At 34.4% G+C, this 25689-nt stretch overlaps 1 protein-coding gene across 5 annotated transcripts in view; it reads left to right on the plus strand.

Annotated features, from left to right (window-relative positions):
• The window catches only part of CNTLN (centlein), a 289645-nt gene that overhangs the window by 144648 nt on the left and 119308 nt on the right, over positions 1 to 25689 (plus strand). For 4 of the 5 annotated variants that reach the window (XM_004765706.3, XM_013063112.2, XM_013063111.2 and 1 more), the window contains exons 9-12: positions 4851 to 5027; positions 7156 to 7281; positions 15592 to 15713; positions 17114 to 17233. In XM_004765706.3, coding sequence (XP_004765763.1) covers positions 4851 to 5027; positions 7156 to 7281; positions 15592 to 15713; positions 17114 to 17233 — 545 coding nt within the window. The remainder of the gene's footprint in view (positions 1 to 4850; positions 5028 to 7155; positions 7282 to 15591; positions 15714 to 17113; positions 17234 to 25689) is intronic. The other variant, XM_013063113.2, reaches the window with a different exon arrangement.

Raw genomic sequence — 25689 nt, forward strand, 5'->3', positions numbered from 1 at the left:
GAGAGGCAGGCAGAGAGAGAGGAAGGGAAGCAGGCTCCCCACTGAGCAGAGAGCCAGATGCGGGGCTCGATCCCAGGACCCTGGGATCATGACCCCAAGCCGAAGGCAGAGGCCCTAACCCACTGAGCCACCCAGGTGCCCCTTAATTTGCAGTTCTTTGTGATCATATAACTTTGAAAAAACTTTACTATTTATTAGGCATTATTTACTCAGCCTCTCATGTATAATGCTATACGATGTTGCTTGAAGTTAATACAACATGACTAGATTATTTCATCTATGTAGTCCTTAATAGTAATTTGTACAACACTTCTCGACATCTTCTACAGGGCTTTTTGATCAAAGTTAACCCTGTGGATCAGTGGGAAAAAGAAGTTTTATATTAATAATGGTCAAGAGATAGTTTCAACTGGAGGCATTTGGACACATACTCTGTTGATCACTTCTCATCAAGATTAACTATGATGGGGCGCCTGGGTGGCTCAGTGGATTAATAAGCCTCTGCCTTCAGTTCAGGTCATAGTCTCAGGGTCCTGGGATCGAGCTCTGCATCGGGCTCCCTGCTCAGTGGGGAGCCTGCTTCCCTCCTCTCTCTCTGCCTGCCTCTCTGCCTACGTGTGATCTCTCTCTCTGTCAAATAAATAAATAAAATCTTTTTTTTTTTTTTAATTAACTAAGGTCTAGTACCATACCATTCATTATCTTTTAGGACTGTAAGCTATAAAGGTGAATAAAGATTTTGGATATTAGGAGAAAACAATATTGATATAATACTAATAATAATTCTTAGTAAGAAAATTAAACTTTTCAAAGATTCTAGGATCTTTTTTTTTTTAATTTTTTATAAACATGTATTTTTATCCCCAGGGGTACAGGTCTGTGAATCACCAGGTTTACACACTTCACAGCACTCACCAAAGCACATACCCTCCCCAATGTCCATAATCCCACCCCCTTCCCCCAAACCCCCTCCCCCCAGCAACCCTCAGTTTGTTTTGTGAGATTAAGAGTCACTTATGGTTTGTCTCCCTCCCAATCCCATCTTGTTTCATTGATTCTTCTCCTACCCACTTAAGCCCCCATGATCTTAAGGGCAATAGATAAAGTGAACTTCCCCAGACAGGGGTACCAGTTGTCTTGATTTTGCTACGCCTTCAAAGTAGTACCTGAAAGGATAATGACAATTAAAGTTATACATATTTCTCATGTATGTTATACCAGTTTACAAAGCACATTGAGTTCAGTATGGATGGGGGACAGTGGAGTGACCTGACAAACTCTACTTTGTCTAGGTGATCTAGGTCAATGTCAAGATTTAAACCATGTACACATAATATGGTATAATGAAAATGGCTCTTCTGTGATTTTCCTCCCCCAAACTCATAACCCCAGTGTAATCATTAGAAAAATTCAGACAAATTCCAATAGAGAAGCATCCTGCAGTACACCTGAATATCATCTACTCATCACAACTATTAGTTGTTAGTCTGAGAAACTGTCACAGCCAAGAGTTGCTGACATGATAAGTAAATGTAATGTGGTATTGTGGATGGGATCTGGAGCAGTAAAAGGACATTACATAAAAACTATGAAATTTGAATACATTATGGACTTTAGTTAAAAATAATGTGTGAATATCATTTCATTAGTTATAACACATGTAGCATATTAATTGTAGGTGTTGATGATATGGGAACCTGCATAGGTAGGGGTGGGAGGTATAGGACTCTACATAGATTTTTCTGTAAGTATAAAACTCTTCTAAAAAATTAAGTCTACTAACTTTGAAAAGAAGCTTAAAGGCAGAATTATAATTATCTTCCTTTCTAAAGTCTAGGTAATACAGTCCAAAGTTATTACTAGCAGATGACAAGGGATGAGATTATGGAAAGACTTTTATTTATCTTTCTCCTATATAATGTGAAAATTTTATGCTCAGCTTTTATTCCTTTTATTTGAAGAAAAAATTAACATTTTGAAAAACATTTAGTGACGTGTTCATTGTAAAATTTAAGAAGGTTCAAATAGATAGGAAGAAAATTATTAACATATAATTTTTCCATTCAGAAATGACACTAAAACATTTTAGGGCTTCTTTTCCCCCCCACCCCCCCCATGCATGTTTGGCAAAATTTGTTTCTACACAGTATATTCTTTGGTAACCTGCTTTTCTCATGTAAGAGTTTATCATGGATATCTATCTGTATCAACCCTTGGCATGACTGGCATGCTAAGCCAAAGGCTTGATACATTTTTATGTGCTTTGATGCATATTTCAGAATTTCCCTAGAAAATTTTTAACAGTTTATTCTCCCATTTGAAATCTCATTTTACCTATGCTTTTAAAAATGGTTATATTACGAGAAGTATGAAATACTTCTTGTGCCTATATCTCCTGCAAAAGTGATAAAAGGCAAGAAAAGGAGAAGATCAGATTTTTAAAACACTGGGAGGATGTATAAGTATTTTTGTAGATGTAAATAATCTATATACATGTGTACATGCCTACTAAGTGTCTCTGTTGAATGAATTCCAAAACTGTGATTTTTAAAATAAACACAACCCATTTTATTTAATTATATTATCATCTCCGCTCCTGTGTGAATTTGAGTTAGTCAATGCTTTCATAGCATTTTATTTTTGAAGTTCTGTTATTGTTTGTTGAAGAATTTTAAAGGACTGCTGCCTAAGTATAAAATCCCTACTATGATGATGACAGTATCCACAGTTGGAACATTTTTTTTTTTAAAGATTTTATTTATTTATTTGACAGAGAGATCACAAGCAGGCAGAAAGAGAGGAGGAAGAAGGCTCCCTGCTGAGCAGAGAGCCCGATGCGGGCCTCCATCTCAGGACCCTGAGATCATGACCTCAGCCGAAGGCAGCGGCTTAACCCACTGAGCCACCCAGGCGCCCCAGTTGGAACATTTTTAATGTCCTCACAACTATTTGAATTATTTATCATTACAACTTCTTGATTGAATATTCCTATTTTTACATTCATATCTACGACATTATAATCCAGTGATAACTTAGAAAACTCATTTATTTAAACTCATTTCAAGAATATGGGATTGCTGGGGCGCCTGGGTGGCTCGGTGGGTTAAGCCGCTGCCTTCGGCTCAGGTCATGATCCCGGGGTCCTGGGATCAAGTCCCGCATCGGGCTCTCTGCTCGGCGGGGAGCCTGCTTCCCTTCCTCTCTCTCTCTGCCTGCCTCTCTGTCTACTTGTGATCTCTCTCTGTCAAATAAATAAATAAAAATCTTAAAAAAAAAAAAAAGAATATGGGATTGCTTATTGGATATACCAATAAAACTGAAGTTATGTTATTTCTATTTTATTCTAAATTTCTGTTTGACCTTGAAAAACTTATTTAAAATTTCTTTGATAAATGGTGGGATACTAATATATTCTTAATAATTTTATTTAAAGAAAAGTGGATAAGAGCAGCTGGCTTTTGAAAACTGTTTAGATTGGAAGCCCAGTCAAAGGAAATAGTTATAAACATCGTAAATTTGCTTACATGATAGGAAAAAAATGAAATAAGTAATGGTCATATGGTGATTAAAAGTGGGAGGAAAGAATAGGGCAAAATCGTTTAGAGTTAGGAATAAAGGTGCTCAAAGTATTTTGATTAGATATTTAAAGAAAGGTAATGGAGTAAGTATTTAATATATGGGAAATGTAGTAAGAGTACAATATAAATACTGAGGAAAATATTTAGCAATGTAATAGAATGAAGGTTGGGAAACAAATCAAGTGATATAAATAGATGAAAGTTCAGTAATATAAATAAATCAAAGATGACCTCTCTCATAATAATTAGAAGTTAGAATTAGGACGGTTTTGCCTATTCCCTAAAAAAAAGAAAAACGAGTTCAAAGCAGAAAAGGATAATATTTTCCACTGTTGGTTCAGAAAAGTTAAACATATATATTCCTTCTGATATCCCTTAGGAATATCATTTAGGAAGGATAGGGTTTTCTACCTTTTAAAAGAAACTATTTTCAGGGCTACTGCTTTTCTATCATAATTTTGAGGATTTGACTCTCTTTGCTGGAAATCTAACAAAACCTTTGTTTTCACTATGATTTAGGGTTTTTGTTTTTCATATGTGGAGTGGTTAATTTGAATACAATATATGCATAGATTTTAATGGCCTCAAATATATTCATTAAAGATGGTAGTAGAATTTCACAGAATGCTGGTTTTTACCAGCATTTCTTAACTAATATTTCCTTAAGGTATCCTACATGCTTAATTTTTCTGTGATTTTTTTTGTCACTATAATGTGGTGCTTTCCATTAGCAGATTATCTGACATGTAATTTCAAAAGCGAATACAGTGGACTGTATTGACTCTAAAAGTAGCAGAGTTTTGTGAGTTGTCATTATTAAATTATGACATTGAAAGATAATTAGACTTTAAGTGCTATTGGTTTCCTTTTCCCAGGTTATATTCAGTGGTATTATATGACTCTTTGTGATCAAATGGTGGATTGGGTATTTCATGAGGATATGTATGTGTACAATCATATTTTTGAAGTAATTAAAGATGAGTGTTATTTTATCGTGCAACCATACTATAATGTTTTTCTTCTGTAATTCTATATGTCAATATTATTTTTGAAAATATTTATACGAACTCTTGATTATTTTATTGAAAAATGCCATCGAGTTAGGGTGATAGTTTAGCTAATGCTAGTTTACAGTTTATTATTGAAATGAAATTTTCCTTCTCTGAATACTTATTATTTATATAATGTAATAATATTATATGTAAGTATTTGCACATAAGAAATAATATACAAAGATGCAAATATATTTGCATGTATACTTTTTGAAAATAGGTATCTCAACGGCCGTCTTTATCAAGCTTAGAAACTTTAATGGTCTCACAGAAGTCTGAAATTGAGTATTTACAGGAGAAACTAAAAATAGCAAATGAAAAACTGTCAGAGAGTAAATCTACCAACAAGGGTTCCTCAGAGAAGAGCATCTGGACAAGTACTGAAAGAAAACACAAGGTAGAGGCGTTTTGTCATTTTGTGTATTTGTCAGGGTAACGCTGGCAAGGCAAGCAATGAACTTTAAAAACAAACAGCATTTACTGCTCTCGTTTAAAAGCCTTAAAAAAAAAAAACATTATGTGCCAAATGCTTGAAAAAACAGTTGTGTTGGGGCACCTGGGTGGCTCAGTCAGTTAAGTGTCTGCTTTCAGCTCAGGTCATGATCCCAGGGTTCTGGGATCAAGCCTTGTGTCTGGCTCTCTCAGCAGGGGGTCTGCGGCTCCTTCCCCTGCTCTTGCATTCTCTCCTGCTCTCTGTCTCTCTCCCTCTCAAATGAATAAATAAAATCTTCTCAAGAATTTTTTGTAAGTAGAGCATTTGCTCTTTTTAAAGACTAAATAATGTATCCCCAATTTAATTAAATAGATTAGTAGTAGTGTAGCTGTTTTGCAGTAAGTTAACATTCTTATGTTAAAAGATTTTGCTAAACTGGGTATTATATAAGACTGATGAATCACTGAACTCTCCCTCTGAAACTAAGAATTCACCATATGTTAATCAACTGAATTTAAATAAATTGGAAAAATTTTAGAAAGTTTGGCTAAATATCTACTGTATATCTAATCCATAGATAAATTAATCTAAGTAAAAAATCATTTTAAAGTAATATTAGTTGTTAAAAGAAAAATATATTTTTAACATTTCTGCTTCATTCAGATATGATATTTAAAATATTACCCATGTGGATGTAAACTATAAAGTGGAATTTAACATTAATTTATGCAATTATATAATTTCAGATTTAAAGGTATAGCAATAGAGAAAAATAAGCAAATTTTCCACAGCATATCTCTCATTTATTAATGTCTAGCTTTTCCTTTTTGTAATATTTGTATAACAGTATATGTACTATACTATGTATTCCTGTTATGCTGCAAAAGATTCTATGAACAGGAACTACAATAAACATTTTATAATACCATATTGTAAATATTATGTAATGTAAATAAGTTATCTGTAGATAAATAGAAAAGTGAGGAACTTAGGACATATTTTTCTCACACTTGTTACTTCAGCAGTAGAAAATAATGATTTATATGTAGAAAATTATTTTTTAAGATAATTGTTTTTAGTTCTTTCCATTTTTTCCTGTGAGTCGAACTTTCTTAATAAAGGAAGTATTTAAAAATAGACCCATGTTTCTATTATAGACTTATTTACTCCTTCTAATAGTATTAGTAATTTTCAGAAGAATGAGCCTTGTATGTGTCTATACGTATTTATTTATTTAAACATGACCGCATTATACATTTCTTGCCATTTTGGAGTAGTTTCAGAGTATTGAGCTTTATTTAAATGAAAGAAAACATTCCTAAAATTGAGATACATTATAGGGCCTAATTTAGTGGCTTGTTACGATGTGGAAGTTAAAAAATGTAGCGCTTTGATGTTTGGTTGCTTTTAGCAAAAGTCAGGAAAACGAGAGGGATATTTGGAATGAAATTTTCTCTTTTTCATAAGGACATGCAGTAAGTATGAACAATATGTTGCCCAGCTTAATAGTTGCTTTCACATATTCCTTCTCCAGATTGGTGTATGAAGCTGTACATAATATAAACACACATTCTTGTCTCTAGTTAGCCACATTATAGTTAATGACCATATGGTCATTATGGTATAAGATCTACTGTCTGTTGTATTTATATTCCTCAAGCATATTGTTCCTTCAACTTCACAGTGTGTTAAACTATTTCAAAGGGAAAAAAATCCTTTCCCTCTTGTTTCTGGTTGTCCTATCAAGTGTAACCTTGGACCCTTATAGAGCAATTAGACCAGCCTCTATCCCCTCCTTTGTAATGAGGTTTCTTGCATTTCTGAGTCTATAACCCTTTAGTCTTCCCTAATGGGACATCATTATTCTGAAAGAAACAATGTAAATGTAAATGAATATTCTCATTAACGAGTCACAGAGAAACCTTTAGCGGTAGCACTGTGGTAATTCCGCTTGTTATTTCTCTGGTATTCCATGCAGGATTTTTTTTATAATTCATTATTAGTATTCAAAATTACTTGTTCTTTAATTTTGCATGTCTTTCATAATCCAGTGTTCCAACTAGTTCAACCATGTCCTTGTTTTATTCTCGAGGAACCACCTGTGAGACGTTCAAGGTCTTTGTCCCCAAAGAGCTCTTTCACAGACTCTGAGGAGCTGAGGAATCTGAGGAAAGCGGAAAGAAAGATTGAAAACTTAGAGAAGACACTACAGCTAAAGGTGAACATTAAATCATTTCTTTAGTAATAACCTTGCAAAGATAAAGATATACCAAAGTAAACATTCACTTCACAAATCACTGCTTAGCATTTGTCTTTCCTGAATTTAATTACATGCATAAAAATGTATCATTGGTTGGTCTTGTTTTTCAGATTTCTGAGGATCATAAAGTAACAAAAAATTTGCTGCTTGAACGTAAATATTTATTCACTACTTTAAAATTGTTTGGGAATACTTTGGCTTAATATTGGGAATATATTTCTTACAGTTTTTCAGAGACCAAAAAATAGAACTATAGCAAGTAGAGAATTTCTGATAGTTCTTTATGCATGATAAACATACAAAAAGAGAAAAGTGAGTTAAAAGCTATACTCGCCTAGCTCAAGTCACTTAACAACTGTCCTTTATACAGAAATTACATAGTCAAAATGGCAAGTACATTTTTTTTTCCATTTGACTATTTGAGGGCTTTTATTTTTTCTGCATTTAATATGCCAAACTTAGCATTCTTTATTCACAACTACCCAAAGGCCTGTGGCATATGAGATTTAACATTTAATTGAATCTCAAATAGTTTTAAGACCTTTTATGACAAGACCAATGTTTTACACATGTTTAGAATCCAACAAAGCCCAGATTGTCTCTCATATAGATCACTCTTAGGGAGAAAAAGGTTTGACTTAGATTTTGTGTGCTATAGAACAAGATATGGTTTAGAGGTATAGTTAACCTAAGCTACAATTAATATTTTTTCTGCCTTTTCACTAAATGTTAAATTAATTTATATTGTGCAGAGTTAGACTGTTCTAAAAGAAAGGAAAATTATCTCTGTTATTTGACAGTGACAGAGATTCTCATCTATCATCTACCAAAAATAAAATGATCAGATGACATCAGCTTGCTAACATTTAGCCTCCTTGAAATGTATACACCTACAGTCACTCCTTTTTTAGTTAGTTTTTTATTTTTTTAAAGTGATCTCTCCACCATCATGGGGCTCAAACTCATGGGCCCAAACTCATGACCCCGAGATCAAGAGTCACATGCTCTTCTGACTGAACCAGCCAGACACCCCACACATGGAGTTCTTTGCCCATTCATTGGATTGCTCAGTAACAACTTACTAAGCAATGCAGTTAGCCAAACAAGTCACTTGAACAACAAGAGACAAGATAACTGTCTATTATTCAAGACCCTAGTTAACAAGATACTGCATGAGCAGTTGGAATCTAGTATCTTAGTATCAACATGGGAGTACAAACAGGATATTAAGAGCATGTTTAGGAAGCCAGTTTATCATCTTCCTCGTTTGGCATAATTCTTGAAATTCACATCCTGCATTAATCTGGTTTCTTCAGAGAAACAGAACCAGTAGGCTATAACCCTTTAGTCTTCCCTAATGAGGCATTGTTTTTCTGAAAAATATCTATATCTATGTCTGTATATCTATCTATCTATCTATCCAGAGAGGGAAAGAAAGAGATAAAGAGATTGATTGATTTCCTGTAAAGAATTGGGTCATGCAATTATAGGGTCCAAGAAGTCCAACATCTCCAGTTGTGAAACTGAAGATCAGGAGAGCTAGTGGTATAGTCTCCGTCTGGGTCTAAAGGCCTGAAAACCAGGAAGCTGATGGTATAAGTTCCAGACCCAATATCAGTGTGAGTCCAAACGGACAAGACCAATGTTTTTCTTATGCAGCCTTTTATTGTATTCAGGACCTCAGTGAGTTGGATGAAGCCTATCACATTGGTAAGGGCAATATGCTTTACTCAGTCTGCTGTTGGAGATATTCATTTTCTATAGAAACACGCTCACAGATACACCCAGGAATAATGATCAGTCAAGTTACACATAAAATTAACTATCACATATCACCATTCAATAGTAACAGATCTCCACTTACTTGCCTCCAAAAGTCTACATTAATTGATCATTCCTTTCTTCCAATTGCTCTTTTTGATGAAGACTCAAACTTATTTACAGAGTAAAATTCTTTCTTCATACAATTTCTTTTTCTGTATTCCTTTTTTTCTGTATTCCTTTTTCTGTATTCCTTGTTCAAGCCAGTTGATGATAATATGAATTTCAAATGTATGTTTTCTTAAAGGGGGAAAATGTGAGCAAGTTTTTTTCATTGTATCTTGTCATTTAGTAGAAAAGGATTTCTTGTTTTTTTTTTTTATTTTTTTTTTTTTAAAGATTTTATTTATTTATTTGACAGAGAGAGATCACAAGCAGGCAGAGAGGCAGGCAGAGAGGGAGGAGGAAGCAGGCTCCTTGCTGAGCAGAGAGCCCGATGCGGGCCTCGATCCCAGGACCCTGAGATCATGACCTGAGCCGAAGGCAGTGGCTTAACCCACTGAGCCACCCAGGCGCCCAAAAGGATTTCTTGTTTTAAAGGAGCAAAATAGTTGAGTAAAAAAAAGCACTATCATCAAGAGCCCTTATCCAATGAAGTGGGTAAATGAAACCTGTAAAGTGAAAGCAATTCCAAGAGAGAGGTTGGGTCCAGGATATTTTTAAATTTATGGCCTCACTTTAGTAAGTATACCTGTCATATTTAGTGAAGACAGAAAACTTCTTCCTATATTTCCCTTAATTAGGGTATAATATTAATATTATTACTATTACTCAGGTACATGAGAATATAAGATAAGAAAGGAATTAATGATATATCTGTATTAGTTTCCTAGGACTGCCATGATAAACTGGATGGTTTAGAAGAATAGAAATTGATTATTCAAAGTTCTGGAGCCTAGAAAGTTCCAAACTCAGTATGTCAACAGGATTAGTTTCTTATGAAACCTGTGAGGGAGAATCTGTTCTATTTCTCTTGTAGTTTCCGATAGTTTCAGGTGTTGTTTGGCTTATAGATGGCATTCTTCCTGTGTCTTCATCTTTCCTCTGTGTGTATGTGTGTGTCTCTATGTCTAAATTTCTCCTTTCTAAAAAGACACTAGTCGGGCGCCTGAACCTGTGCTACAGAAGCCATTAAAAAAATCATGTATTGGGGTGCTTCAGTGGCTCAGTCGATTAACTTTGGCTCAGGTCATGAGCTCAGGGTCCTGGGATCCAGGCCCACGTGATGCTCTCTGCTCAGGGAGGAGCCTGCTTCTCCCTCACCCTCTGCCTCTTTCTGTTTCCCTCTCTCAAATAAATAAATAAAATCTTTTTAAAAACATATAAAAATAAAAAGACACCAATCAAATGGATTACAATAATGACTTCATTTTAGCTTCATTTCTTCTATAAAAACCTTATCACCAAATACAGTCACATTCTGGGGTATTGTGGCTTAGAATTCCAATATACCTTTTTGGAGGGGATTCATTTCAACCCCTAGCAGTGTTTTATGGTTTTTAATATGCATTTGTTAATCATGGTGCTCCTTTTGTAGACCATTACTATTAATACAGAATTAATCCTGAATTTTTGTACTGGCCTTTCCCATATTGGCATTGTATTGAACATTGCTCTGCCAGAAGCTAATGGGAAAATGGCAGAGAAAAATGTTCTGTGCTCAATTATCATAGGCAGGGGATTGAAATCTTTCGTTTTTTTGTGAGCTGTTGATAAACCAATGTGTATTGTGAATCTATAGCAAGATATATATACCTTATTTCCCAGATTTACTTGATTATGTTATAACCATTGATGTTTCCCAAAGACTTCTGTTCCATGGAAGTTACTGTTGAAAACACTAAAGTAAACACATGCTCTGTGGCACAGTAAATGGTTGGGTCCCAAGCTGATCACCAAGGGGAACTGAAGAGGGAGAGTGACAAATAGGCTTCACCAGTTAACCTCCACGATGGAACATATGTGGGCACACTTTGACATATTTAAGTAATGGTCTTTATTATATCAGCAGTAAGTAATACATATTATTCTAATACTAGTAATGAATTTTGTAAAAATATGAATACATTATCTTGCTTAGCTTATATTTTGGATAGTTGTACATGTTTTCAAGGTGGATGGCCAAAAAAGCCAATAATAATAGAAGAGATGAAAACTGTTATTCTAAAAATCCCACCCATTTCAAATCCTAGCTTCATAAATGTAGTGGACTAACAATTTATAAAGTATAATTTGGAAATTAATGCATCAGAGCTTTACAAAATCCTTTACTATACTTGGGATCACTAATGCTGTGAATCTCTGCTTTATGAATTTTAATACATTTGACAACTTAGTTCTAGTAGCACTTTTCTATACTGTTTAGTAACGTCAATATGCCCTTTGATTACAGTTTAAAATGCCTTTTTTTTTTTCAATGTCTAACATGCATTCTTCGTACATACAACTTTATATACTCTGCTGAATTAAACATCCATGGGATCCTTGGTATTTTATAAAAGTTTTTTTTAAACTCTCTGAAAACTTTGCTGCCATTCTGTAAAGATTGAGCCACTGTTTTCTTAACAGGACTCATGCTCTTAGTTTGCCTATGCCTGTCAAGGAGCCTTTGACCAAACTGTAGTAGATTTGATCAAGAATCATTTTTGTTCTGATGAACTCACAAATGTACTTGCAAGTATCATTGAGGCAAGTCAGGTGATACAGCCTTTCTATTTTCTCTTTTTAAGTGTTTCAGTCATTTAGATTTGTTTGTATACAGAAATTAGAATCTCTAGTTTAATTAGCTTAATTGCAAAATATAGGAAAGGTAGTCAGTAAATATTTTATTGAATGATTTAAAAAACAGAACTAATTCAGTGACTGTCCTTGAGATTTTTTTGTGTGTCTCTTCTTGAGCAAACATAGTTATTAGTAATAATAAATGTATCTTTCACTCTTTACTTATTTGATTTTGTTGTAAGATCTTTGGGTATAGTAGTATTTCCCAAATGAAGTACTACCATTTTGACTTAGGCTATTATATGGGACTTAAAGAATCATAATCCACACTTTGGTTAACTTGCATTTCTTAGAATATTTTAAAGATTTTTTGATTATTCTTTTAACACATTAAGCACTTCTTTTGAGATATCTAACTTTTGCCTGAAGACTTCTGCTAAATCTGTTCTTGCACTAGAATAAAGAAAAATGTTTTTCTTTGAACATATATTATCTATCTTATATTTACATTTCTATAAAATTTTGTCTATTTCTGGAGTAGGTCAAAGAACAATAGTCTCTAGGACTAATTTAACCCATGCATTACAATTTGATAAGAGCATTCAGAAAGGACAAATCTATGGATGAATGCATTTAAAAATAATAATTATTATAAATTATGCCTATCAAATTGATTTGTCTAATAATCTCTGGCTTACTTTCATTTTTGATAGCTTAGATCTTAGTAATTTATAACAAATATGTAAACACTCTAGCATTAGGTGTAGTAAATTATGAAGCATGTAAAATTAAAGCAGAAAGCTCATCTATAAAACTACTTTCCTATAATCACTACCTAATGGAAGGACCACCTATTTCAATTACTATAGAAAAATTAAAACTATTTGCTAATATAAATATATTACACTAAAGTTTTAGGCAGCAGAGGTGCTTTGAGTGCTTTGATTAAGTACTATGTCTAGAACAGAGCCTGGTACAGTGTGAGTGACATATAGGAACTCAGAAAATTTTTATTGAGTTTTAATCTTTGATTTAATAGCATAAGACAGTTGATTTCTATTTGAGAACTAAGGAAAACCTTGGGTATAAATTCAGTGATTAATGGTAGCTGAAGCAGTACTGAAAAATGCAAAAATAATGACAGTACTATAATAATAAACTCAGTTTCTTCCATTGATTTAATAGAGGATTTTTGTGAAAGGCAACAGAAAATACCTGGATATCCCATTTTATTAATTTTTACTTTGGGCAGTCTTTTAGGTTCTGTTTACTCAGAGTTTCTTGGGAATCTTAACACAGACTTTTAATGATTCCAAAACATTGGATTTGTATGTAATAATTTTAAAGAAATTCATTGTAAACTAAGAGTTTATGGGGAAGGAATGTGATTCAATGACAGATAATTAGAGAAAGCTATTAGAATTTAACAAAGTACTTAACTATGTTTATTTGAAAATTGTGTTTTGATACAAATCTTTTCTAGTACTATACATTTCTTGTAATTAGATTATTAATAATTTGTAAAATAGCCTATTTAAAATCCTCATAAATCTCATTAGTTCTTAAGGAATCCAAATAAACAAAATGAACTTAGGTTTATTTATAAGAAGATAAGATTAATTTTCTTTTCTTTTTTTTAAAAGATTTTATTTATTTATTTATTTATTTGACAGAGAGATCACAAGTAGGCAGAGAGGCAGGCAGGCGGGGGGGGGGGGGGGGTGGAAGCAGGCTCCCCGCTGAGCAGAGAGCCCAATGCGAGGCTCGATCCCAGGATCCTGAGATCATGACCTGAGCCGAAGGCAGCGGCTTAACCCACTGAGCCACCCAGGCGCCCCTAAGATTAATTTTCTATTTGGTTAATTTAAATTATTTCACATACTTAATATTAGAAGGCTTTTTGTTAAAAGAAGTGAAGTTATATTTGGATTTTTAACAACAGTAGGGAAAACTCAAGGTCAAGGTTAAATCACTCATTGGTCTTAGAAGAAGAGAAATATAAATAGCTTTTATTTTGAAGATGGAGAAACTGGTACATGCTGAATTTAAGTAGCTATGTCAAGATAAAATTTACTAACTTTGAGCAGAAAGACTTGAACTCTTATCAGCCCTTAACACTCTGCATGTAATAGGCTCTTAATATATGGTTCTTTAATTGAAATGAACAAAATTCAATTCAGTATCCTGAATTTTTAACCGTGGTATTAAACCATGCTACTCTTTAGCAAGTTTGCAATTCCTGTGATCTGTATATCTTCTACAACTCTTCAGGTAACATTTATTCTGATTGTCCCTTTCAAGTGATGCCATTTCCATGCTTTTTCATTAAGCACTTTCATTTCCAGATGGCATACAGATGGCTTGGTACACAGGAGTCAGATACTTACCAATAACTACTTAGATTTATTGAAGCTATCCTACTAGGCCTGTATCAAAATAGAATGACAAGATACTCATATTGTTGAGACAGGTAGATTGCAATAAAATAATACAAACTCTGTATTATCTTACAGTTGAGATGAGAGGTAGATGGTCCAGGAAAATGTAAATTTGGCTTCTTAATAATAAGGAGAGTTAATACCTGGGAAGAGGAAAAGGAAAGAAGCTAACTTTTGCTTTGTGCCTTGATAGGACAGGCATAGTGCCAAGGGCTTTACCTGTATATTCGCTCATTTAATTTAGTCATCATAATTTAAATCTCTATACTCTTTTCCACATTTTACAGAAAAAAAAATTGAACTAATTTAAATAGTGTTCTTAAGATTATGCAGCTAACAAGAAAGAGCTCCAAGAATAGAATTCAGGTTTTTCTAACTGCTATGAGCCTACTCTTATCATCTCACTGTAATATTACAGAGTACCTGCTTGTTGCCTTCACTAAATAAATATACAAATTCTTTCATACAGAAATATAAAAAGTTGAAAAAACAAATTTGAAGTTTACAATGGCTAAAAAACCTCAAGAATTTACTTACTTTACTTTGAGAAACATCATGCATAAGTAGTAGAAATACATCCCCTAAGAACTGGAAATTTGGCCTTTATAAGTTCATTTTCTGGGTATACCTAAAAATGAAGACATATTTCATGTCCTCTACCTTGAATATTTAGAAGTTGTTGACTTTAGTCAACAACCTAGTAATATTTTTATGACCTCTTTAAGAATACAAAGCCCAGCACTCACATTTCAGTTCTGTATAGTACGACCCAGAAGGTTAAGCTCTGCTACTTCAGATGTAGGTCTAAACTGATTTATTCCTCCTGTTTAATCCTTATGCTTTATAAAACTAATCATGAATCCATGGGTGGAAGCACTGATCTTATCATGATTTGTGCTTTTATACTCATTACATGTACAATTATAATTAATAAAGTAGTCATGTGTTACATACAGACAAATCCTTTTGTGGAAAAAGAAAAAAAATTCTGTAAAATTGGCTTATGAATATTTGTACGTGTACTACTAATTGACAACAGGGAAAGGAATGAAACTAATTTTGAAATTACTAGCAGCTTAAAAAATGCAGTAAGTGGGTTGAATTTACCAAGCAAACATATTTTGTGACCTTAAGAGTCCTTCCCTTTCATCTGCTTAAATAAGTATTACAGATTAATTTATATTTACTGTTTTCTTTCAAATTTCATATTTAGATGAGTAACCTTTTATTTGAAGCGTTGTACCAATACTTTCTTTAAACTTGTGTACTTGCTTTTTGTGTTCTACAGAGCCAAGAAAATGATGAGCTAAGAGATGCCCATGAAAAACGCAAGGAAAGGCTACAGATGTTACAGACCAACTACAGAGCAGTAAAAGAGCAATTAAAACAGTGGGAAGAAGGCAGTGGCATGTGAGTTACATAGCTCATAAAGGCATTTCCCTAAATATTAAATGGAATGGAGTAGCATCATATAGGTGTTTTAATGGCTTTTGTTTGATTTTAAAGATATTATTTGGTATTCAAATCTTGAATGTGAATTTTTAAAGAGATAATATAATAAATGAAAACAGATAAATATGCTGGCAATAACTAGTGATTTTCCTGTCATTTGTGGAATTCATAATGTAGGTGATTATGAACTACTGTGTACATTTTCAGTATCAATAGAGTAGCTTAATAAAAGTAGATAACTTTACTTTGCTTAACCTTCAAAAAAAAAAAGTAGATAACTTTATGTAAAAATAGTTTACATCCATATGATTGAAAAAATTAAATAACTAAAATAATGGTATTACAAAGTCTGTAACTTAAACAGTATTTAAGTTTTAATGGAAAGACCAGAGAAATAGGAAATTTACATACGTAGTTAACTCTCTGAAAACTACTTCAACCTAGTATGCAATTTGAAAATCTTTACTATCCATCAGTTTGTTCTGCAGCTTATCTGAATGAATTGGCGGTCTCAGTTCAATTGCTCTGAACAGGTGTTCAGATCTTGGTTAGTCGAAAGTGGCTCCCTTGTTAACAGTATCAACAGAGGGCAAAGGACTGAATGAGTACAGAAAATCTACTACCCTCTCATCTTTTGAGATGGATCCTTTAGGGCAATGTTGATGATACACATTGGTCTGTTCTACAGAGAAATACTGTTTCTAAATTGGCCAGTACAGCACTTTTACAAAACAGAAATGAAGAGTTTGTTTTATGTACAGAAAATGAAAACATAAAGCGCATTTGGTATGTTTTGTAGGTAATTGTCACATCTAATTTTTTTTCCTTTGAAGGATGGGAAGTCGTTCATATCACTTGTCAGTAATAGTAGTGATAAAGTACTGATAAAGCAATTTGTCCTGCATTTAGCCTCTTCCCACTAACTTTTGTAGTCACCAGAAGTGTGAAAAACTATTTTCTGATATATTTACTGTCAATAGTGTGTTTTAAGATTGAGCACATGTACCACAGTCAGCCTGGTTGACAACAAGTTCTCGAAGAGTTGACTGCTTGTAATCCTTTTTGAGAAACTGACCATCCTGCAATATATGTTTCATTACTAGAATGAATCAGAGAAGTCGACTTAAGACCAGCATGTGTCTGCTAAAAGTTTGCTTTCCGCAGTAGCATTTTAGCCTTTTGGAAATTATGACATCGGATTGTAATTTTTTTTTTTGACATAGGACTTTAATTTCAACATACTTGGGTTTTAGAAAATTCATTCCATAAATAGTGAGCTTGAATTAGGGAATGTATAAATGAATTTTCATTATACTTTGAACATATTAAGGAGGAAAATAACTTCATTTTAAAAATAGGACTCATATCAGAAAAATGAAGAGAGCAGATCCCCAACAACTTCGACAAGAAGATTCTGATGCTGTGTGGAACGAACTGGCCTATTTCAAAAGGGAGAACCAGGAGCTAATGATTGAAAAGTGAGTTTCTTTTTTAACGATATGGACTTAGATAAACATTTAGGAGAAATTTTTTGCAGCTTAAAGGTCATGAGAGAAATACCTTATAAAATTTGAAAGTAAAAAATCTGGGGTTTGTTAATAAAAATAAAGAAAAAAGACATATCTTTTTTAAAATATATATGTGTGTGTGTGTGTGTATATATATAATACAATAACAAGTTGCACATTTGCTAGCTCTAGCCGAAACTGTATAATATGATCTAGGGATTGTGTTAATTAATGTGGCTCTCATCTGTTGGAGGTGTCGCTCTTCATTAGCCTGTATTTTAGACACTGCCGTGCTTCATTTTTGGAATGAGGTGGAGAGGGGATAACCTAGCCAGCCATCCTTGTTTGATCTCCTAGATACATACGCAATGCAGAATGCCTGAGCTCTCTTGGTTCCCTGCCCTGTCCTGCTAATCCCAGCTGAGCTCATTATGGTGTAGCCTTGCTGCTACTGTTGGAGCCAGAGCTGTCCAAGCTAATTACTGGTAGCAGCAGAACTGCCTGTTAAGGGTCTGGTATGGATCTGCTAACATGGTCCTTGGTAGTGACCTGCAAAAGACACGAGGGAATTGCTTTCTTTCTTGCTGTGCACTGCCCGTCCTTTGGGCTTAATGCTGATCCCTCCACCATAGGTCTTTTAGCTGCCCTAAGTAAAAAACCTGATGAAGGGTACTCATATTTTAGAAAATATACAGTTTTCTTCCTTGATCTTATAATTCACAGACTATTATATTCAGCTTGGTAAAGAAAGAACAATTTTTTTATTTTATTTATTTTTTTTTTTTGCTTATAAAGGAGTTAGACCAACATAATTAGCCTCTTTTGCTACTTAACTATTTCTTCATTTATAGCTAATTTTTGACATCCAGACCATGCAATATTTTGGGAAACCTGATGTCTTTGAGATGACTAAATGACTAGTATCATGTGGTATTATGTAATCAAATACTACCAAATTTTTTTACCTGTAAGTCGGAGTCTTATTTTATATATTACATGATAACACATGTAACTTTAGATTACGCCTTTTCCATGTAATGATAAACTTTTGAGAAAATGATAGATTATAATGTGTACTTCCAGTTACCTCTTAATGTATACTGTATTCTATTAGTCCTAAATCTGAAGCTGATAATAGTCTCTTATCTTAAAAATTCTTTATAGATGTGTCCAGAAATAGTCCCTGACAATTTTTAATAGCATTATTGAAATATAATTCACGATATAAAGTGAATAATCCAGTGGGTTTTAGTGTATTCAAAGAGTTCTATGTCCGTTATCACACTAAAATTTTAGAACATTTTCATTTATCCCCTCCCCTAAACCCCATATCACTTAGCCCATTTCTTCCACCACTGCCCTCCCTTCCTTAGTTGACCAGTAAGCTACTTTCTGTGTCTATATAGATTTACCGGTTTTGAACACTGAGAAATTCACTAGGTGATGTTATAATTTTTGCTTCAGCTGTCAAGCATAATTTTAAAACTCAAAAGAAGGTTATTTTTAACCTTTTCACTGTTATTCACTTTCGACCTTCCAAGTTCTCTCTCTCTCTCTTTTAAATCATTTTCTTTCTGTTTGAAGAACCTTCCTTTAGACTTTTGTTTAGGGTGAGTTGGCTAGGAACAAATCCTCTAAACTTCCTTTATTTAAAATGTCTTCATTTCAGCGTCATTCCAGAAGAATGTTTACACTGATTAGAGAATTTTAGGTTAGCCACTTTTTTCTTTAGAGCTTAAAAAATATGCCATTTCTGTGGTTTCTGATGAAAAAATATTGTTATTTGAATTGTTGTTCCCATAAAGGGAATACATCCTTCTCTTTAGCTGCTTTCTGTCATTTTTAATAGTCTTTACTTTTCAGAAATTTAATTACAGTATGTCTTGATATGGATTTCTTTTGTTTTATCCTGTTTGGGATTCTCTAAGCTTCTTGAAACTCTACGTTTGTGCTCTTTTTCAAATTGAGGAAATTTTGGTCATTATCTTTTATAAATACTCTTTTCAGCCCACATTCCTTGTCAGCCCCACATTCCTTGTTCCTCTTATTGTGGAACTCTTTTTTCACGAATGTTAGATGTTTTTAGTATTGTCCTACAGGCCCTTGAGGCTCTGTTCATTCTATTTATTTATTTATTTATTTGCCTATTTTGTCTCTGTTGTTAAAACTGGGTAATTTCTATTGTTCTGTCTTCAAGTTCACTGATTCTTTCCTTTTTCTTTTTCGTTTTTTAGAAGTTAACTTCATATTTTTAAAATTTTTTTTTAAATTTATTTTCAGCGTAACAGTATTCATTGTTTTTGCACCACACCCAGTGCTCCATGCAATCTGTGCCCTCTCCAATACCCATCACCTGGTTCCCCCAACCTCCCACCCCTGCCCTTTTAAAACCCTCAGATTGTTTTTCAGAGTCCATAGTCTCTCATGGTTCACTTCCCCTTCCAATTTCCCTCAACTCCCTTCTCCTTTCTAACTCCCCTTGTCCTCCATGCCATTTGTTATGCTCCACAAATAAGTGAAACTGTATGATAATTGACTCTCTCTGCTTGACTTATTTCACTCAGTGTAATCTCTTCCAGTCCCGTCCATGTTGCTATAAAATTTGGGTATTCGTCCTTTCTGATGGAGGCATAAGAACCAAGATGCCCTTCAACGGACGAATGGATAAGGAAGATGTGGTCCTTATACACTATGGAGTATTATGCCTCCATCAGAAAGGATTTTTCCATTTTTCATCTGTCACCCCTGCTGTTGAAGACATTCATTGAATTTTTATTTTGTTTTTTCAGTTCTAATATTTTTATTTGATTTTTCTTTATATTACCTATTTATTTGCTGAGACTTCCTTTTTTTCTTTTTTTCAGGATCATTTATAATTGTTCATTGGAGCATTTTAATCAATGCTACTTTAAAATCTTTGTTAAGGGCCTCCTGGCTGGCTCAGTTCGTATAGAGTGCAACTCTTGATCTCAGGGTTGTGAGTTTGAGCCTCATACTGGGCAAAGAGATTACTTTAAAAAAAAAATAAAATAGGGCGCCTGGGTGGCTCAGTGGGTTAAGCTGCTGCCTTCGGCTCAGGTCGTGATATCAGGGTCCTGGGATCGAGCCCGGCATCGGGCTCTCTGCTCAGCAGGGAGCCTGCTTCCTCCTCTCTCTCTGCCTGCCTCTCTGACTACTTGAGATCTCTCTCTGTCAAATAAATAAATAAAATCTTTAATAAATAAATAAATAAATAAAATAAAAATAAAATAAAATCCTTGCCAAATAATTCTGACATGTGCATTATAATCTGGGTGGTGGCATTTTTTTTTTTTTTTTGGTGGGTGGTGGCATTTTTTAATTACACTTTCTCCTTCAAGTTGAGATTTTCTTTGTTTTTGGTATGATGAGTGATGTTCAGTTGTCTCCTCAACATTAGGGTTATTATGCTTTGAGATATTGGATCTTATTTAATCTTTTATTTTAACAGATCTCTGATGACATTGTGCGTAAGGAAGAAGGTCAGATCATTACTGCCGGGAAGGGATAGGAATCTTAGCTCCTAACTTGACCCTCACTGACCCGGCATTAAAGGGTGTGTGGAAGGATCGCTTATTACTACCTGATGAGGGTAAAAGACTAGGCTTCACATTTGACCTTTATTGACAGAGATAGCAAGATCACTTCTTTTTTTTTTTTTTCCCCCTTTTTCCAGTTGTATATGGCTGGAGTAGGGTGGGTATTGTCAATTAAGATTTCTGTCCAGCCAGTTTGCCCATTTCTCAGTTCTTTGGCTAGGGAGAGCAGAATTTCCTTGAGACTTTTTTGTTTGTTTGTGTCCATTGACATTTCTGGGTTGTGGATTTCTTCAGTATCTACTTTGAGGTATTTAGGAGGAAAGAAGAAAGCCAGGGGATTTCACTGCGGCTTGTTCTTCTATTCCTATGGTCCTTTGTGTCTCCTTCTTCTCCCTGCCTTTTAGAGTCTTCTTATATTTGTTTTTAATGTATCATGTTCAGGGTTTTTATATTTAGTGAGTAGGATGAATGGGTATAAACATGGAATTAGAAGTTCTTAACTTGTTTTTCAGTGGACCAGCCAGTCTTATTTTTATGTCATACATTGGCATCTGATTTATTTTTTATTTATTTAAAGGGTTTTATTTATTTATTTAAGAGAGAGAGGAGGAGCAAAAGCAGGGGAAAGGAAGACTGTGCTGAGCACGGAGCCCAGTGTGGGGCTTGAGCCCAGGACCCTGAGAAATCGTGAATCAGTCAAGTCAGTCATTTAAGGGCTTGAGCCACCCAGGCATCCCTGGCATCTAGTTTAATACTTACTCCTTACTATTTAGGCTAGAATATATAAAAGCTTGTACAGCTACCTGGAAAACAGCGTGAAGGTTCCTCAAGAAGTTAATCATAGAGCTACCCTACAACCTAGAAATTGCACTGCAAGGTATTTACCCCAAAGATATAGATGTAGTGAAAGAGGGGGCACATGTGTTTCAATGTTAATAGCAGCCATGTCCACAATAGCCAAACTGTGGAAGGAGCTGAGATGCCCTTCAGCTGATGAATGGATAAAGAAGATAGGGTTTATATATACAATGGAATATTACTCAGCCATCAGAAAGGTTGTACCCTTTCTGATGCATACCCAACTTGTGCATCAACACAGATGGGACTGGAGGGGATGATGCTAAGTGAAATAAGTCAATCAGAAAAAGACAATTATATGATTTCACTCATATATGGAATATAAGAAATGGTGCAGAGGATCATAGAGTAAGGGAGGGAAAATTGAATGGGAAGAAATCAGAGAGGGAGACAAACTATGAAAGACTCTTGGGGTAACTGGGTGATGGCTATTAAGGAAGACATGTGATGTGATGAGCGCTGGGTGTTATAGACAACTGATGAACCATTGAACACTACGTTAGAATCTAATGATGTACTATATGCTGGCTAATTGAATTTAAGTTAAAAAAAGGCTAGAATATATAAAAGTAGATGTGCTACTAAAACTACTTTAAACCAAGTTTGAATCGTACTTCTAAATCCAATCATTAATGTCAAGTTAACTTTTCAAGATCCTTGTAAAAAATTGTGTGGCAATTCTTTTTTTTTTTTTAATTTTTTTATAAACACATAATGTATTTTTAGCCCCAGGGGTACAGGTCTGTGAATCGTCAGGTGTACACACTTCACAGCACTCACCACAGCACACACGCCCGCTATGTCCATAACCCCACCACCCTCTTCCTGTGTCGCAATTCTAAGTCAGTTTATAAAATATGTCAAAGGAAATGATGCTACCACCAGTGTATACTATGGTGTTTCTTCCATTGAGTACAGTCAGAAGTATGTTGCTGAGACTGTGAGGACTTGAGAATTTTTTTTGCATGGAAATAGTTCCTATAATAATTCAGATATTATACTTATATATCTACTTACGATATCAGTGATGTTTTAACAAAAGACCAAGAACTGCACAATCTATGAACTAATGAATTAGCTTGTTCCCATAGTATTTGTCTAACAAATATTCATATATTTTTTCATTCATTTACTGTTTAAACAGTACAGTTTAAACAATACTGTTTAGAGAATATAGTTCAGGGCTCCGCGTTAAGCTAGGGACATATATGTATACGTATATGTATATGTATATCCATATACAATGTGTATCGACAAAGAATAATTTCTAACTCTAATGAGATTTCTTTTAGGGCCATCTGCCATGAGCCCATGAGATAAAACCATTTGTTGGGTTGCTAGATAGTAAGGCAGGGAAACCTTTCAGAAAGGCAAGGCTCCCTCAGCTTTTCCACTTAGTTGAGGATGTTGTCTTACCGTCATTAAGTCAGATTTATGAACCAACAAAGTCATGTTAACATTCTCCTAAGTGAACAGATTAACATTTTCCTAAATAAAAACATTAGTATAAAAATATTTGTGTACATTATTTCTCAACAGTGATATAAAACTATAAAAATAGACTCAGGTGCCACAGCATATTCAGCTTCTCTTATATTGCAAATCCAGCACATTCTTGCTAGAAACCCATGAAGTCAAGGAGGGTGTGCTGACATCCATGGCAGGTTTATCTGTATCTCTGGCGAAATAAATCAGGAACTTGCAGAGGTTGGTAATTTTGGTCTTTTTATATTAATGCATAGAAAATCCAGCATCTGAGCACTCTGCTAGGTACAGGTGAACACAGAGAAATAATATGCCATCCTTTTTCTTTTATCAGGAACTCATATAGATGAGCAGGGAAAACAAGCAAAGGTGTGATAAGAGTAGTAATAAGGCGATAGTAGTGGCATAACACAGGGAAAATGGCATTATGATTTGTCCATTTGCCCAAACCAGAAACCTAGGGGGTTTTAACAGACTCATCCCTCTGTCTTACCTCCTTATAATAGTCTTAATGATTCCATATCACAAATATCTCTAAAATATATCTACTTCGTTCCATTCTTACTATCAATGTCCTTGTCCAAAATACCATCATATCTTTCTTGCTCAAGTAGAATAAACTCATAAATATCCCTCTACACTCACTCTTACCCACTTGAATCCATTTTCCCCCTAATGCTACAGAGTGATCTTTTAAAAAAATACATTTATGAACATATTTCTCCCGTTTCAAAACTTTTAGCATCTTTCCATTGCTTTCAAAATAAAAACCAAATTCTTTATAGAGCACAATTGAACAATTTGGCCCACTTCTTATCCTTTCTGTTTCACTTTTGTTTCTTGAAAATCAGTATGAGACTACAAAATATTCGCAAAGAATGACTGATGCTTTTCCTACTTCATGCTGAAAATCCTGGTTGGTGAATTTGTCAATGAAGGTAGAGTTGGGGTCAATAGTAAAGGAGTCTAGAATTCATAATTTAAAAATTCAGTTTTATTTTATAGAAGGAGAGAATTTTAAACAATATATCATAACTAAGGTCTTCTTTAATTTCATGATCTTTTGATCCTTTTTCCTTAATGATATAAAGTAGACAAGCTATAGCTCGGTAGCATTGCACAGGATGGAATACCTTCTTTGTTGGGTTAAGTGTTAAATATACGCAGGCCGTGATTTCAAATAATATTTTATAAAATCCAAATAATAATTTCTAAGGAGCTAAAATCAAATTATTATGGTAGGAAGTTCAGTTATTTTTCTTTCCTTTGGCAAATCAAGACTCTCTGTTTTCTTAAGCACAAGTATTTTTCCATTTGTAGAAATGAGGATTTTAGGAGTTCAATTTCTGTAACATGAGTTGGAAATAAAATCCTCAAAAATATGTCTGCTAAATCATGACATACTTTGCAAACAAATGTATTTTTGGATAACCATCAGCATTGTATGAATTAACACGTTAGTTTTATTTTATTTTATTTTATTTTTTTAAAGAGAGAGAGAAAGAGAGTATAAGTGGGGAGGCAGAGAAGGAGAGAATATTTTATTATTATTTTTAAGATTTTATTTTTTCATTTGAGAGAGAGTGCCCCTGTGAATTGGGGGGAGGACAGAGAGGGAGGGAGAGTGACAGGTGTGAAGCCTGAGGCATGACTCAGTCTCCTGACCCTGAGATCAGGACCTGAGCCAAAACCACATCGGAAGCTTAACCAACTGAACCACCTAGGCACCCCATGTTTTATTTTAAAGTATACAATTTAGTGACATTTAGTGTACTTGCAATGTTTTTTTTTAAGATTTTATTTATTTATTGGACAGACAGTGATCACAATTAGGCAGAGAGGCAGGCAGAGAGAGAGGAAGGGAAGCAGGCTTCCTTCTGAGCAGAGAGCTGGATGCAGGGCTCAATCCCAGGACTCGGGGATCATGACCTGAGCGGAAGACAGAGGCTTTAACCCACTGAGCCACCCAGTCACCCCTGTTTTTACAATGTTGTGTAGCCATAATCTTTATCTGATCCAAAGAATTTTCATTACCCCCAGAAGAGACCCCATACCCAGTAAGCAGTCACTCCCAATCTTCCCATGTCCTCCTTCCTCTAACTCCTCAGAACCCCGAATCTGCTTTCTATCCCTATGGATTTACCAAGTCTGAATATTTTATATAAATAGCATCGTAAGGTATGTGACCTTTTGCATTTGGCTTCTTTCATGTAGCATTAAGTGTTCAAGAGTCATCCACATCATAGTATGTATCGTGTCTGTCATTCCTTTTTACAGCTGAATAATAACCCACTGTATGTATATACAATTCATTCATTCATTTATTGATGGCCATTTGGGTTGCTTCTACTTTAAAGATACTGTGAATAGTGCCACTATGAACATTTATGTACAAGTATTTATTTGAATACCAGTTTTTAGTTCTTTGGGCTATTATACCTATAAGCAGAATTGCTGGGTCATGTGGTAAGTCTGTGTTTAACTTTTTGAGGAACTGCCAAACTGTGTTCCTAGTGGCTACATCAT

The sequence above is a fragment of the Mustela putorius genome, unplaced genomic scaffold (assembly GCF_011764305.1).
Source record: "Mustela putorius furo isolate JIRA1106 unplaced genomic scaffold, ASM1176430v1.1 tig00000421_pilon_pilon_pilon, whole genome shotgun sequence".
Classification (NCBI taxonomy): domain Eukaryota; kingdom Metazoa; phylum Chordata; class Mammalia; order Carnivora; family Mustelidae; genus Mustela; species Mustela putorius.